The sequence below is a fragment of the Lynx canadensis genome, chromosome F1, assembly GCF_007474595.2.
Source record: "Lynx canadensis isolate LIC74 chromosome F1, mLynCan4.pri.v2, whole genome shotgun sequence".
Taxonomy (NCBI): domain Eukaryota; kingdom Metazoa; phylum Chordata; class Mammalia; order Carnivora; family Felidae; genus Lynx; species Lynx canadensis.
The window spans coordinates 14146435-14160552 of record NC_044319.2 but is presented as its reverse complement, the minus strand read 5'-3'; the positions used below and the strand labels follow the sequence as shown (position 1 = coordinate 14160552).

At 39.5% G+C, this 14118-nt stretch overlaps 1 protein-coding gene across 4 annotated transcripts in view; it reads right to left on the bottom strand.

Annotated features, from left to right (window-relative positions):
* DNM3 (dynamin 3) overlaps positions 1-14118 on the bottom strand; it is a 551444-nt gene that overhangs the window by 336796 nt on the left and 200530 nt on the right. For all 4 annotated transcript variants that reach the window (XM_030302287.1, XM_030302289.1, XM_030302290.1 and 1 more), the window contains exons 7-10: positions 13956-14098; positions 10755-10890; positions 8397-8464; positions 5015-5153 (exon numbers count right to left, since the gene is read on the bottom strand). In XM_030302287.1, coding sequence (XP_030158147.1) covers positions 5015-5153; positions 8397-8464; positions 10755-10890; positions 13956-14098 — 486 coding nt within the window. The remainder of the gene's footprint in view (positions 1-5014; positions 5154-8396; positions 8465-10754; positions 10891-13955; positions 14099-14118) is intronic.

The following is a 14118-nucleotide window of genomic DNA, read 5'->3' as shown; positions in this document are numbered from 1 at the left end:
TATGTCCATTATGCCTCAATAAAATAGGTGGGGGTGGGGTTAAAAACAAGTAACAATAACAAAAAGGTGAAATTCCTATTCTTTAAAAGCCAAGTCCCAGGCCTGAATTCTCTACAATACCCAATGAGAGGTTCAAACTTTAATAATCAGCCTGATTTGAAACATGAGTTATGTGAGGCATCTATTATATGCAGAACATAGCAGTTTGTTAGACTGACAGCCAACTGGCAGAGAAGGTGAAAAGTGAGTCTTTTTGTTCACAGAAAACCACAGCAGATCTATCCAGACCTAAAAGAGCCCTATCTGAGCGTGACGCTTTGCAGCTATCCTCCTTCAACCTATAGACTTTCATGGAAGGTAATCAAGTGGCTACTTCAGTCAAACTCATCATTATCTGCCACATCAATAAGACATGATTCACTTATTCTTTCAATTATTCATTCAATAATTATTATTGAAAATCTGGCTGTTTTAAGATGGTGAATAGAGTGCTGAATAAACCAAATCCCTACTCCCATGGAGCTTATATTCTCAAAGTCCCTTTATTGTCCAACAACAAGAAAAACAAAAGATATACATAGTATAATTCACGTGGTCATACGTGCCACAAAGAAAAATGAAGTTTGGTATGTAGATGAAGACTTACGTGTATGTGTGTGTATGTCTCCGTTTTGAAGGAAGGCATGTACAACTGTAGATAGGAGAATCTGAGAAAGACTGATTAAATGGCATTTGAGGAGAGACTTGAAAGGAAGCCGGGGGTGATCTGCACAAGTATCTTGAGGCAGAGCATTTCCAACACTGAGAATGAGAAGTACAAAGGCCCTGCCATCATATCCCCTTGACATGTTGAAGAAACGAGGAGACCAGTGTAGCTGGAATGGACCAAGGGAGGGGAAAGTGGGAGGAGCTTAGAGGTGAAAAGGAGTAAGATCATGTAGGCCTTGAAAGCCATGCTAAGGACTTTAGATTCACCTGATTAGTTATGTGTACTCAAAGCAAGATATTGAGTCACCTAACATGCCACAAAATTCAGCATTTCTTCTAATAGCACTTTTTAATGAAAAAATTTTCCTTATATTTCTAACAGCCAACTAATGCATCTTTTCTATTTCCTTGCAAAGCTTTTCTTTTTTTTTCTTTTTTTTTTTTCCTTTTTCTGAACGGGGTAAAAAAAAAAAATCAATTAATTGGTATGATGCCAATCCAAGAATGTGGTTTCCCAAGAGGCCAATAAATGGCACAGTTGCTAAACTGTGGCTAAAAAAACAAGATGTTCCTCTCAGTGCTTCCTGAAAGAAACTCAGGACCCTGCAATGGTGCACTGGAGAACTGGGGGTAAAGAAAAGCAGCTGAGAGCTAATACCCACAAGAAAAATTCTGAAATTGACACGTCTCTGGAGTGAAGCCAAACACTCATAAAGCTCTAATGTTCTTGTCTTGTCCTCCAGTGGCCCAGAGACAACAGTGAGAAAATACACGAGAAGACTGCATTTCCCCAGGTTAGAAGTCTAGCTTTGTGTTTTGTTACTTGAACACACATAAATCCCATGTTTTCCACTGATGTTTATTTATGTGGCTTAAGAAGAAAATTAAGTATTTTACACATAAGATATTCAACATGAGAAACGTTGTAAATGAAAATACTGTTTTAAGAATACATGTGAATATATACATTCACAATACAGCTAGAGTAACTATGCCTTTCAGATGGCCTGGAGAAGTCTTGCTTTACTCCTACTATTCCAGTGAAAGTATTAATAGCTCCCCCTTTCAATCTCAAAAGAGTCCTATGTTGGATGATAAATAATATAATCACATTATCTATGGCTCATATTCAAAGGGGTCAAGTAATAAAGCCAGGTATCCTCAACTTTAATCAAGATTATTTTGCTTGTAAAAGAACTTGAAAGTAGACATAACAAGGGCAAAAGTCAAGAACATCAAAATGAGAAATAAGGAAAAGAAAACCTGCTCAAATTTTATCATTTAAAAAGGAATGACTAGGGGGGCCTGGGTGGCTCAGTTGGTGGCTGAAGACGGATGACTTCAGCTCAGGTCATGATCTCGTGGTTTGTGGGTTCGCACCCCGTGTCAGGTTCTGTGCTGATAGCTCAGAGCCTGGAGGCTGCCTCGGATTCTGTGTCTCCCTCTCCCTTTGTCCTTCCCCTGTTTGTGCTCGCTCGCGCTCTCTCTCTCTCTCTCTCTCTCTCTCTCTCAAAAATAAACACAAAAAGTTAAAAAAAAATAAAAATAGAAGTCATAACTAAAATATTCTTTTAAAGTACAGATTTCTTTAGCATCAGGATAACTTTAGAATATCTAAAATTTTTTGTAAGTTTATTTGTTTTGAGAGACAGAGTGCACATGTGCAATTGGGAGAGGGGCAGGGAGGGAGGGAGGGGGAGAGAGAGAGAGAGAGAGAGAGAGAGAGAGAGAGAGAGAGAGAGAGAGAGAGAGAAAATCCCAAGCAGGCTCCACAGTGTCAGTGCAGAGCCCAATGCAAGGGCTTGATCTCACGACCATGAGATCATGACCTGAGCCAAAATCAACTTGCTTACTGACTGAGCCACCCAGGTGCCCCTAGAATATCTCAATTCTTAATTTATAAAGTATTTATAGAGTGTCTCTTCTGTAGGGTTAGTCATTACGTTAGATACCAAGAATAAGAAGATAAGACATAGCTCTTTTTTATTATTATTTTTTTACATTTATTTATTTTGAGAGAGAGAGAGAGAGCAGGGGAGGCGCAGAGAGAAAGGGAAGGAGGGAAGGAGGGAGTGGGGGGGGAGAGAGAGAGAGAGAGAGAGAGAATGACTATCCCAAGCAGGCTCCACATCAGTGGTGTTGAGTCCTACATGGGGCTTCAACTCAGGAACCATGAGATCATGACCTGAGCTGAAACCAAGAGTTGCACACCTAACCAACTGAGCCACCCAGGCACCGAAATAGCTCTTTTTTAAAAGGAGTTTAGAACCAACAGGAGGAGATTATAGGTTATTTAGGTTATTTACCCAAACAAATAAATTATAAACAGCTACAATCCCATATCATAAATGCTCTGATAAAAGTAAACATAGGGTGTCAAGTGAAGCACTGAAAAGGGAGCAAGGATGGAGATCAGGGGAGGATTCACAGAGGCCGTACAAGATTTTTTAGGAAAATGATGATGATTGAGCTGGATCATAAAAAATAAGAGGGGATGGAAGGTGAAGACAAGAGGAAAAGGAGACATTCAAAACAAAGGGAATCACATGTGCAAATGGTAAAGGCATGAAAAATCTGTGAAAATGGTGCAAATCACTTAGAATGGCAGAAGCAAGCACAAAGTGACACCGGATATAGCTAAAGAAGGATTCAGAGATCAGATGTGAAACTAAAAACAACCATAAATGATTTGAACTTTATTCTCAAGATATAAGGAGCCATTGCATAATTTTGAGGGAATGGGCAAAATAGATGCATTTTAGAAGGGCTACTTTCACAGCAGTGGGGAGGATGAATTTGATGGAGCCCAGACTGGAGGTGGAAAAACCAGTTAGGAGTCCTCTGGAGTAATTTAGTTTAAAAAAATATCTGCGGGGACATAAGTAAGAAGAGTGTAATGGCAGCAGACTGTGGAGTAGATGGTTTCAGTAAAGAGGCTTGAGCTGAAGCTATAGATTTGAGGATCAACATTTTAAGTGGTAGGTGAGCTATGGGAGATATGATCTGGCAGGGAGAAAGGACAGTGCAAAGAGAAGAAAGCCAGGAGCAAGCTCTGTGTGACTCTAGTGTTCAGAGGCAGGGAAAGTGGATAAACTCCTGAAGGAGATGGAGGAGGGATCATGAGAAAGATGAAGAGAACCCATGAGAATGGGGTGTCAGCTTCAAAAAGAGGGTAGAATACAGCACCAGGAATGAGTATGCATTACATCTGGCAATCAGGCTTCTGGTTGATCTTTGCCATAATTACTCAATAGAGTGGTGGCATGGAAGCCACATTTTAAAGGGTTATGGATTAACTGGAGATAAGAAAATAAAGACAGCAAGCATAGACTACTTTTTTCCCCAAGAAGGTTGGACATGAAGAAAAGGAGAATAAGGTAGTAAAGGTAGTAAATAGGCTTTGTTATTGTTGTTACTACTTTTAACAGTAAAAGATTATTGAAAGATTGTTTTTAATGTGATGCAGAAAGTCATGAAATAGAAGAAATCCAGCACAATTCCTCCACGTTCCTCAGTGAGGAGTCCCCTGGCGAAGAGTGTCTCCCTCACCATTCTACATCATAGATTCAATAAATATCACAAGGTAGAGAATATTGGATGCTACTAAAATGGCCATTTATAGATTAGCTACCATTTACTGAGCACTTGCTATGGTTAATCAATGTGCAAAGTGCCCCATGGGTTTGAGACATCATCTTGTTTAATTCTCATGGAGGTGGTAGTATTATTATCATCACCCTCATTTCACAAATAAATTAACAAGACTATAAGGGATTAAGTATGATACTCAAGGTCACATAGAAAGTAAATAGCAGAGCCAGGATCTGAATCTAGGCACCTGGACCTCAGAGCCTGAGGTCTTAACTACTACGCCACATTGCTGCTTCCCAGAATGTCCAGGTTCAAGTGGTATTCATTTACAATTTAGAAGAATTTTTTCATTGATATACACAATGTCAATAATTCCCTTCTCTGGCATTATCCCCATCTACACACGGTAAGAAAAATTAGAGCATTCACCTAATTATTCTAAAGTGATGTTTACCTGCTTAAGACAACGAGGAAAAAAATAGCTGACTTAAATATACTCTTCCTGGCTTCGGCAAACCTATCGGACATGGGTGATAGAAGACAATATCTCTGCCAATCAATCATGAAAGCAATTCCCACTCAGTACTTTTCACATTCCTTCCTCTTGGACAAACACAACGAAGTGAGGGTCAGGAAAAGAGAGGCACGTAGCAGGATAGGAAAGATGGGTAAACCAAATAGTTACTTGTTGGAAAGTTAAATAATTCAAACTTACTTTTTTGGTACACTTCTTGACGGTATTGATTAATTCTTGTATTACCAGATCTACACTCTTCAAGGACGGTCCTTTAAGCTTTACAATTTGTTTTTTGACTATTGCTTCAAATGCCATGTCTGGAGTAAACAACCCCGTCCTGAATGTAAGGAATAAAGCAGCACATTAGATTTTTTAAATTGAGTAATATCCAGTACTTTTTTGAAAAAGGTTTCAATTGGCATGCCACCTAAAGCAAGCATGTAATGCCCAAGTTTGAAAGTTACATAGTGATTTATTCTATAGACAGTATCATTTGTAATAACATTTTCAATACTACAATTCCTTAATAAATCCCAATCTATAGATGACTAGCATTACCTAAAAACAGTTTCCAAAATGTTTTCATGGACTCTAATAATACGACTTCTAACTAACACTTGACTGTAATTTGTCTCATCTCACAGTTTCACAGCAATAAAAAGCACTGCTACAATAAAAATGGTCCTAAATTTACATTTCTATTCCTAAAGTATTCCAAAAGCAACCCTCTCTTGCCCTTCAGAGAGCAGAAAATAATCCTCACTTTGTGAACGCTGAAATGGTAGCGTTCCTGACTATGCAATCTATTCTTCCTAGGAGAGCTGTATTATAGTGAGCTCAGTGGTTCCCAGTCTGAGGTCCTGGGGTGCTAGAGAAAAAGGAAGACAGTTAAGTGGAACTAACTTTGGGACACAGAATGCCTAAATCATGAACTTACAAAAATAACAAATGATAACCAAAATAGCAAGTATCTTTTCACTTAGCTGGAATTAATTCAAATTGGTGTCCTAACAATGCTTTTGTCATGCTCTTCTCACTTCTTCTTTGATTAACTTCTCCTCCTTGACCACTCAGTTCTGTGGTACCTCTTTTGGGAAATTTAACACTTCCCCTTACAGCAGCTTTATACTGCCCCTCCTAACCATTTACTTAGCACCCTATGTTCGCCTCTATTTCTAACTATAGTGATCATATTATACAGTAATTTGAAATCTCTCCACGTTGGACATAGAATAAAATCCACACCGTTTGGTCTAATATTAAACATTTCCCCCGTCTGACCCTGATTTTCCATTGCAGTTATTTGCCTCCACCCTTTCATGCACCCTAAGTTCCAGCCAAACCCAACCATTTGCCTTTCCACAAACATATTCATACCAACGTTTCCTGTCTTTGCCTTCGTCCGTGATGTTCATTTCACCCTCCCCACAATTTCAGCCTGTCCCGAATCCCACCTGTGCTTCAAAGCCCAGATCAAAAGTAACCACTTCCTACAGCTTGCCTTCTCCAGTCCTGCCACTGACAAGGCCTTCCTTCTCTGAACCCCAGCATCCCATTTGGCACTGCAGTGGTCTGAGCACACACAGTCCCATTACTACACGGGTAGGCAGGGCATTAATGCATTTATCTTTGTGTGCCCCACAAGGGCTGTCTTCTTCCCTTGCTCGCCATCAGCACACGGCGCTTGCAGAACAAAGAAGGACCCACAGGTCTGCAGTGGACAAAGATGGCTTCTATTCAAATGTCTAACAGAATCAACTGGAAACAAAACTTGTCAAATGAAGTGTATTTAAGAGGCTAAATAATCATGCCATCGGTGTGTCTTATTCTCAGGACACTGTGTACTTCTTATCATCCTATAGGCAAATTAACTCCAGAATAATAACAATCTCTCCTTTTGGTATGTAAGTAAATCAGAAATTTTCAAAACGGAATTACTGAGCTTTTGCAGTTACATTCAACAGAAATGTATGTGGTAAGGAGTTTGGGGGTTTTTGTTTCGTTTTATTTATTTTGAGAGAGACAGAGCACATGCGTGCACACAGGGGAGGGGAAGAGAGAGACAGACAGACAGACACTGTCCCAAGTGGGCTCCACGCTGAAAGCGCAGAGCCCAACATAGGGCTCAGTCTCACTACCGTGAGATCATGGATGACCTGAGCCGAAATCAAGAGCTGGACACTTAACCAACCGAGCCACCCAGGCGCCCCTGGTAAGGAGTTTTAAAAGCCAAGTAAAAGTACTATGTCTTACTTTTACAGTAAAGTAAGTATAAAAATACTTCATGACCCAAAACATGTGATTTGGTTTCACTGCACCTAGCAGATTGACATTTTCGGATACCAGCTCTGCCCAGCTCAAGAGTAAGACATAGTTTCCATACCAAATGCATTCTAGATTTGAGAAAGACAGAATAGAGTTAATAGGGAACTTAGAAATCCTGTTGATAGTAACAGAAAAATACTGGATTTGGTTATAGAATGTTTTCTCCCTTTTATTTTGTGAATGCATATTTACCTATCCTATTTGCAACTTTTAGAGCAGATGTCTGAATTTTAAAATGATAAATAATTCAAATGTCATAACTCCTTTTACATGTACACTCAGCGTCAAGCTTTGCCCTCTCAGGCTCTGTTCCCAAAATAGTCTCAACTCAACCCTGTGGCAGAAGCTGAGATACAGCTGCCAATAGACAGGGGACACCTGCTTCACAGGAGATAATCTATGAAGTAGGCATCCTAAGTTCAATACCTTAAATTCAGGACACTATATGTGCCATTAAATTTTGTTTAGCCTTCTGTACATGAACTCAAGAAATGTGTGTCTTGAGTTTCTTTAAAGAAACTAAATGAGAATAATCCCGTTGCATACAAGGGAAACTTCCACACAAGGTACAAGCTCTACTCCCAGCCTCAGATCCCACCATGCTCCTGTCTACATCCCTGACTCCAGTCAAAAAGCAGGCCCTCTGCTCCATAACTCCACACTGCGCTTTACCACCTCTATGCCTCTGTTCACAATACTCCTCCCACTTTCAGTAATTTCTTTAATCCTCCTGCCTCGACAATCTCCATACTCTCAGGTTTTACACACACGCACGTGTAAACACACAGCACACCGTTGCCTGTTGAAATCATTCTTGTTCTCTAAACAGGCAAGGTTCCACTCAAAAGTCACCACTCTTCATTAATCTTTTCCAATCTTACTCTACAGCTCCAGCCGAAATGTATCTGTCCTGTCTCTGTGTACGTGACGATTACTTCTGAGCATGTCAGGCCTCCTTCCCCAACATGCCAGGCTCTGGAGAACAAGATCTTGCTCGTTGGTAAAATCCCTGTGCAGAGCACAATGCTGTGAGTGCAGAAAGCGTTTCTGCTTTTTTAACTGAAAAGTCTTCTTTTGTGAGTATGACAATACAGGAAATTAGCACGAAACTCAAACTAGAGTGTCTTATTTCTTACTCCCACCTCTGTATTCTACTCTGCTCAGATGATGAAAAGCCTACTTCACTAGCCATTTATAAACATTAATTTTCTCTTAGTAGCTTGAACTGAAGACAAGGGAAATGTGAATTACTTGCCTGATACCATGTATGTTTTTGATTGCATAGCTTATTTCTCTTCGTAATTCTTTCTCATTGAACTCCATCTGCAGAAGCAAAATGAGCCACAGTTAAAACACTTAATTCCTTTGAATAATAATATTGTTGAATATTAAAATATGAGGATAACTTGAATTAGTTATTAATAAATGTATACTATGTCTTTCCTAACCTAAACCCAGATGGTCAAAACATCTGTTTATATAAAGTTCAAGGCAACGTAGAACATTGGAGATTTCTGAGAGTTTTAGTGCAGTGGATTTTAACTCTCTTATAGATAGGAGTACTATGCATAAAAGATGCCTTCTGCACATAAATCTGGCCATTCATTTGAAATATACAATACTTCATTCTTTTGCTGAATGTAGTAAATGTATTCACAAATGCATAAATAAGTGTCACCTGACATGCAACAGCAGTCCAGCTGTGCTGAGATTAACAATGGCTGTCTTTTCTCCCTGGCCATTTTAACCACCTGCATTCAAGGCCTCTTTACAAGAGGAAATTAATAATATTTTACCAATCCAATGCAGGACAGATTGCTGCATAAAAATTTCCCAGAAGCTTTAGGTACTTTAAATTTACTTGGAATTAAGATCAAAGTGTCATGGAGCTTAGACCTAAAAGGGATATCAGAGCACATTTGGTTCAGCCTTTTACCTCTCAGATTTGGCTTCTCCAGCCTGTCTATCCATTTCCCCCCTCACACTTTATACCACAGAACGATAAATTGCTTTAGTTCCCTACCCACACCCTGTGGCCCACAGCTCAGCCTTTACCGTTCCTCCCTTCTGTCTGGAACAATTCCAGCCCCAAACCTTCTCCTGCTTCACTAGTTGCTCATCCTTCTAAACTCAGCTCAGAAGCCAGGCTCCGTCATGCACTCACACAGGGATCAGGTCCGTAGGCTGTGTTTCCATAGCACCTTGTACTGAAGTTTATCACTTTACTTAGCACATTTTAACGAAACTATTTACCCATTTCCCTCCCACACCAAGATATAAGCACCCTCCTCTGTATGTGAAGCAAGGAGCATAGTCTCTAAAACTATTCAGCTGCCTATTGGGCAATCCAAACTAAACATATCCAAAACAAAATTCTTGGTTCATACCTCTACACAAACTCAGGTTTTATTCATTTTCCCTCATCAGATGGGCACTAACATTTGCTGTTGTGCAAGCCAAAACCTTAGGGGTCATCCTGAATCTTCTCTTTCTTGCATCCCCCATATCAATCCAAGCCCTACTGACCCTACCACCAAAATCACAAATCCATCCACTTCTCTCTATCCTCTCTTCTGAAGCATTTTGACTATGAAGCTAAGAAGATTAAGTTTCAGGGCTTGTCTCTTGCAGAAGCACCTTCCAAGACCCTGTGCCTGTGTATTTATAATTTTGTATTCTTCTTCTTCAACATCCCCCCCCCAAAAAAAAAAAACCGTATAAACGTTAGGCCCCACAGAAAGTGGATTCCTCCCACTCTGGCTGTACTGGTGAACTTACCTTACTTGTCTCCCTGAATCAACTCTTGCCCCTTTACAATCCAGCCTGCAAAGCATTCCTTTCAAAATCATCAACCAAATAGGGTCCACCTTTTCTTAAAACTCTCCCCTAATTTCTGTTAAATGTAAATGCCTCACTGCAACCTGGAAGGCCCTACGTAAACTGGGAGCTTCCTTCCTCTAAATCCATGGCATACCCGCTCCCCTTCCTCAGCTCTGCCCGAGCTTCATCTATTCCTTACCCACTGTACAGACGCTTGCTTTAGGGCCTCATCCTCGGCTGCTTGCCTTGAATGACCCTCTTCCCCGAGATCCTTACAGCTGACCTCTTCATGCCATTCTGATCATGCTTTCAGTGTCCCCTACTCAGAGAGACCTTGCCTGAAACATCCCATCAAAAGTGGCTCACCCAACCCCTCTAACATTATGTTACATAATAACACTTGATGTTTTCTTACCTTGCCTATCTGTAAAAATTTTCTGCCACTCCCCACCAGACAGTGCCTCTGTCTTGATCACTGGCATCGAGAATTTGGCACAGAATAGGTGCTCAACAAATATTTTTAAATTAATTAGACAACAAATAAATATCATAGGAACTCAGTTAGTACTTGTTGAAATACGTTGAAATGTTGCTAGATCCCATTAAATACAATCAGAACCATCAGTAAGAAAATACTTCTCTCCTAAATTTCATCACCTGAGTATGGAGATTTTTGTTCAAAAAACTCTCTTAGTCCCATATCACTCACATAACATTTTACGAATAGTTATATAGAATAGAACATGGAAACGAAATGAAGTGAAAGGGAAAAAAAATAATATTTGGTACAAACCTTTACTATCTCAAAAGGAAAGCGTTCATGGAAAATACGGTTAATTTTAGCCCCTCCTGAGAGCTCCAGCGTATCTACTTGATCCCCTGACCCTTCAATTCTCTTCTCGAAGTCCACAGCAAATTGCTGAACCATCCTATAATTGTAAAAGAGAAATAAATTCAAGTTAAAGTTATAAGGCTTTGCATTTCTCATTCCAATTTGCTGTGGTTATCCCTTAGAGTCCTTTTCCTAGTGTTCTTAGTGGCACCTACTGGCAGAATGATCCCTGCACTCAAAAATGTAACTATATGAAATACATGCTATCAAAATTTATTTGAGGTGTATAATTAAAATATATATCTTAAATATCTATGTCATTAGATGCATTCTGTCCAATTAGCTGAAATCATAAAATGGTATTTAAAAATACTTAAAATAAGTATACTTAAAATACTTAAAAATACTTAAAATAAGAATCTAAGTTAAACAATAAAACTGCATAGAAGAATCAAAATGAATCACACTCATCTAATGTCCTAACTGCTCCAGCTGAGCCCCCTCATTACCCTGTGAGCTACTCTCTTCCCCGCCCCCAGGATCACAGACCTCTCGAAGCCAGAACAATGCAAATTTGTGACCACCATCCCCTCCACAACTAGCTCTAGCCTTGTTTTTCAAGGATTCCCCACATTTTAATAATAAAAGTAAAACTCCTGAAGTCATCACCCAAGATTCTCCGTGGTCTGGCCCTGGAGCTCCATCTCTCACTACTAGTCCGCATTCACCTCTAAGCCAATCATAAAGAAGCAATTGGCAGCTCCCTACATGCACCACGTCTCTGTGCTTCTACACCTGTTTTCCTTTCTGCTCAGAATACCATTTTCTCTGCCGCTTGCTTCCTTGCCTGGCTTATTTTTCTGTCCCTCAAGACTCAGGTCAAGCATCAGTGTTTAGGAAAACTTCCATGACCCTATCCACCACCCCTCCTCACTGCCATCAGACGAAGGGCCTCTCCTCTGTTTCTTCAGCTTATTTTCAGCATAGTGCTTAGCAGAGAACATCACCACTGTTCACTTATCAGTCTCTCTCCTAAGGGCAAGGACCATGCATTTCATTGATCTCTCCCTTCTCAATATGAGAGGTACTCAATAACTTCAATGAAGGAATGAATTAAGGTGGTTGGTAAAAAACAAAGAAATATAGGGAGAAAATAACCACTTATATTTGTGATTACTAAATTTAGAAACTAATTTTGATATACTAGTACTACTTCCAAATTTAAAATTTCATAGGAAAAAATTCAAACCATCTAAAACTCGTACTTTTTATTCTCTTTTAACGAAATCCTGGATAAATTAAAATTGCAAATTATTCAGGCCACAAAATTCAGAATATAATTTGATGTAGCTATGTTTACACATATGCCAACATTGCCAATGTTAAGCTAATTTTTAACCACCTGAGAAGGTATAGACATGACACATGCACTGAAACCTTGGGAAATTTTAGAAAATTTACCTCCGGCCACTCCTTTCCTCATACCCTACACTCCAGCCCCCTGGCCCACTACAACAAACCATACCCGAGTTCGCACTATTCTCTGGTCCTCCTCTTCCATCTGACAAACTCTTCCCATACATCAGTGTCTCATTAAATATCTTGTTCTCCGTGAACTCACAACCTTCCTCACCTGTAACTGCTTCCTCAGCTGGGCTCCCTTAACATTTTATACTTACCAGAAATACGGCATTTATCAGATTTTAACACAGTTGCTTATAGATCTGTTTCCCTCTTTCTATTGTGGCCTCTTCTTGAGGTCAAAAGTCTTTCCAGTAGGTATCAGAGAACCAGACACCAAGTGAAACACAAAGAGATGAGAGGAAAGCAAGAAGAGAGGTAGGCAGAAAGGGGAGAATGAAAGGAGAAAGGGAGAGAGGAAGGAACTGATTAGCTCCCTATAAGGGAAGAATCTAGATATAGAAAAGTCTGTAATCTGAGTCCAATGGAGTCAGAGGCAAGACCAGCATTTGTAAGGAGAATAGTTTCAGGTGGATGTTAAGATAATGACCTACGGCTTACACAGAAATAGCTTTCTTTTCTCTGTAACTTGAAGAGTTTTTATAGGAGCTTAACCAAAGCCAGGAATAAAAAAAAAAACAAAAAAAAAAAAACTAGGAAAGAGTTGAATCCACTCTTTCCTCTGTATGATCCTATAATATTTTTAAATAGGGAAACATAGAATGTTGCATTAAAATCTTACTTAAATAATTTGAGCATTTAGAACTATCTCTACAAAGACAGGAATTATGTCATGAATTTTAAACATCAAATGAAGGGGGGGTGTATCTTGATCAAGCCTGCACAGGAAGAAGGGGGCCATAAGAGGTGGCAAGCATTATCTTTGTAAATGGACTTAGGATGTTCTAGAATATCAGCTGGGCAGGAAGTCTTCTGGTCGAGAGGAACCTGACCTAAGTTGCAGCACAGGAATAAAAAGGCAGGTGAGGCTAGGAAGGGCCAAAAAAAGAGAATAAAGATAAAAGGCACAGGAGCTGGCAATTCTCTAACAACTCTGCTGCACCACCTGAGACCTCTCAGGGATAAACCTAGTAATCCAAGGGTAAGATGGAAAGACCATGAAGGAGTAAAAAGATACGTGGCAGTTTTCACATTTGTATTTTTAAACAGCTACATTAAAATCATAACCGAAAAGGAAAAAGAAATCTAAATGTGCCCTTATTGTCCATACTTTATTATTAAAGCCTTGGTTCTCATTCCACTGAAAAATGCACACGGATAAATCACGTGAAATGACTAAAATAATAAAAAGATAATAAGTACGAGTGACATCAATAGAAAGAGTTGTACAATACAAATGACATTTTCAACAGGACATTTGTCCACTTCTAAGGACTAAGAGGAAAAACACTGCTGAGTTATCATTATTGGTTTTACTCATTTTTGGAATCCAGTTATAAAAGTACAATGAAATTGGACATGGGGATGAATAATTGGTAAATTTATAGTAAGAGAGGAAGATCCACAATTATTCTTCAAGACCACATAAAGACCTAAGGCCCATTGTCTAACATGCACCAAGTGTCATATACTTGCTTCTTCTGTTACACCTAGAAAATAGCATGACAAACAGACTGAGGCAAAAGCAAACTGAAGAAATTAGTTTCAAATGCTGAACAAGGGAAGGGAAAGGTGACTCACTGCAACAACGCTTTGGTCTTCCTGGTGGGGTCTTCGGGCTTGAAGTTTTTATGGGCTTCCACTTCATGTTCAATGGAGAGCAACTGTCCCTGTAGTTTGTTCCTGAAGTTCGGCAGGGTATCTCGAATGTGGTTGGTAAGTTGCTAAATAAAACAAAACAAAA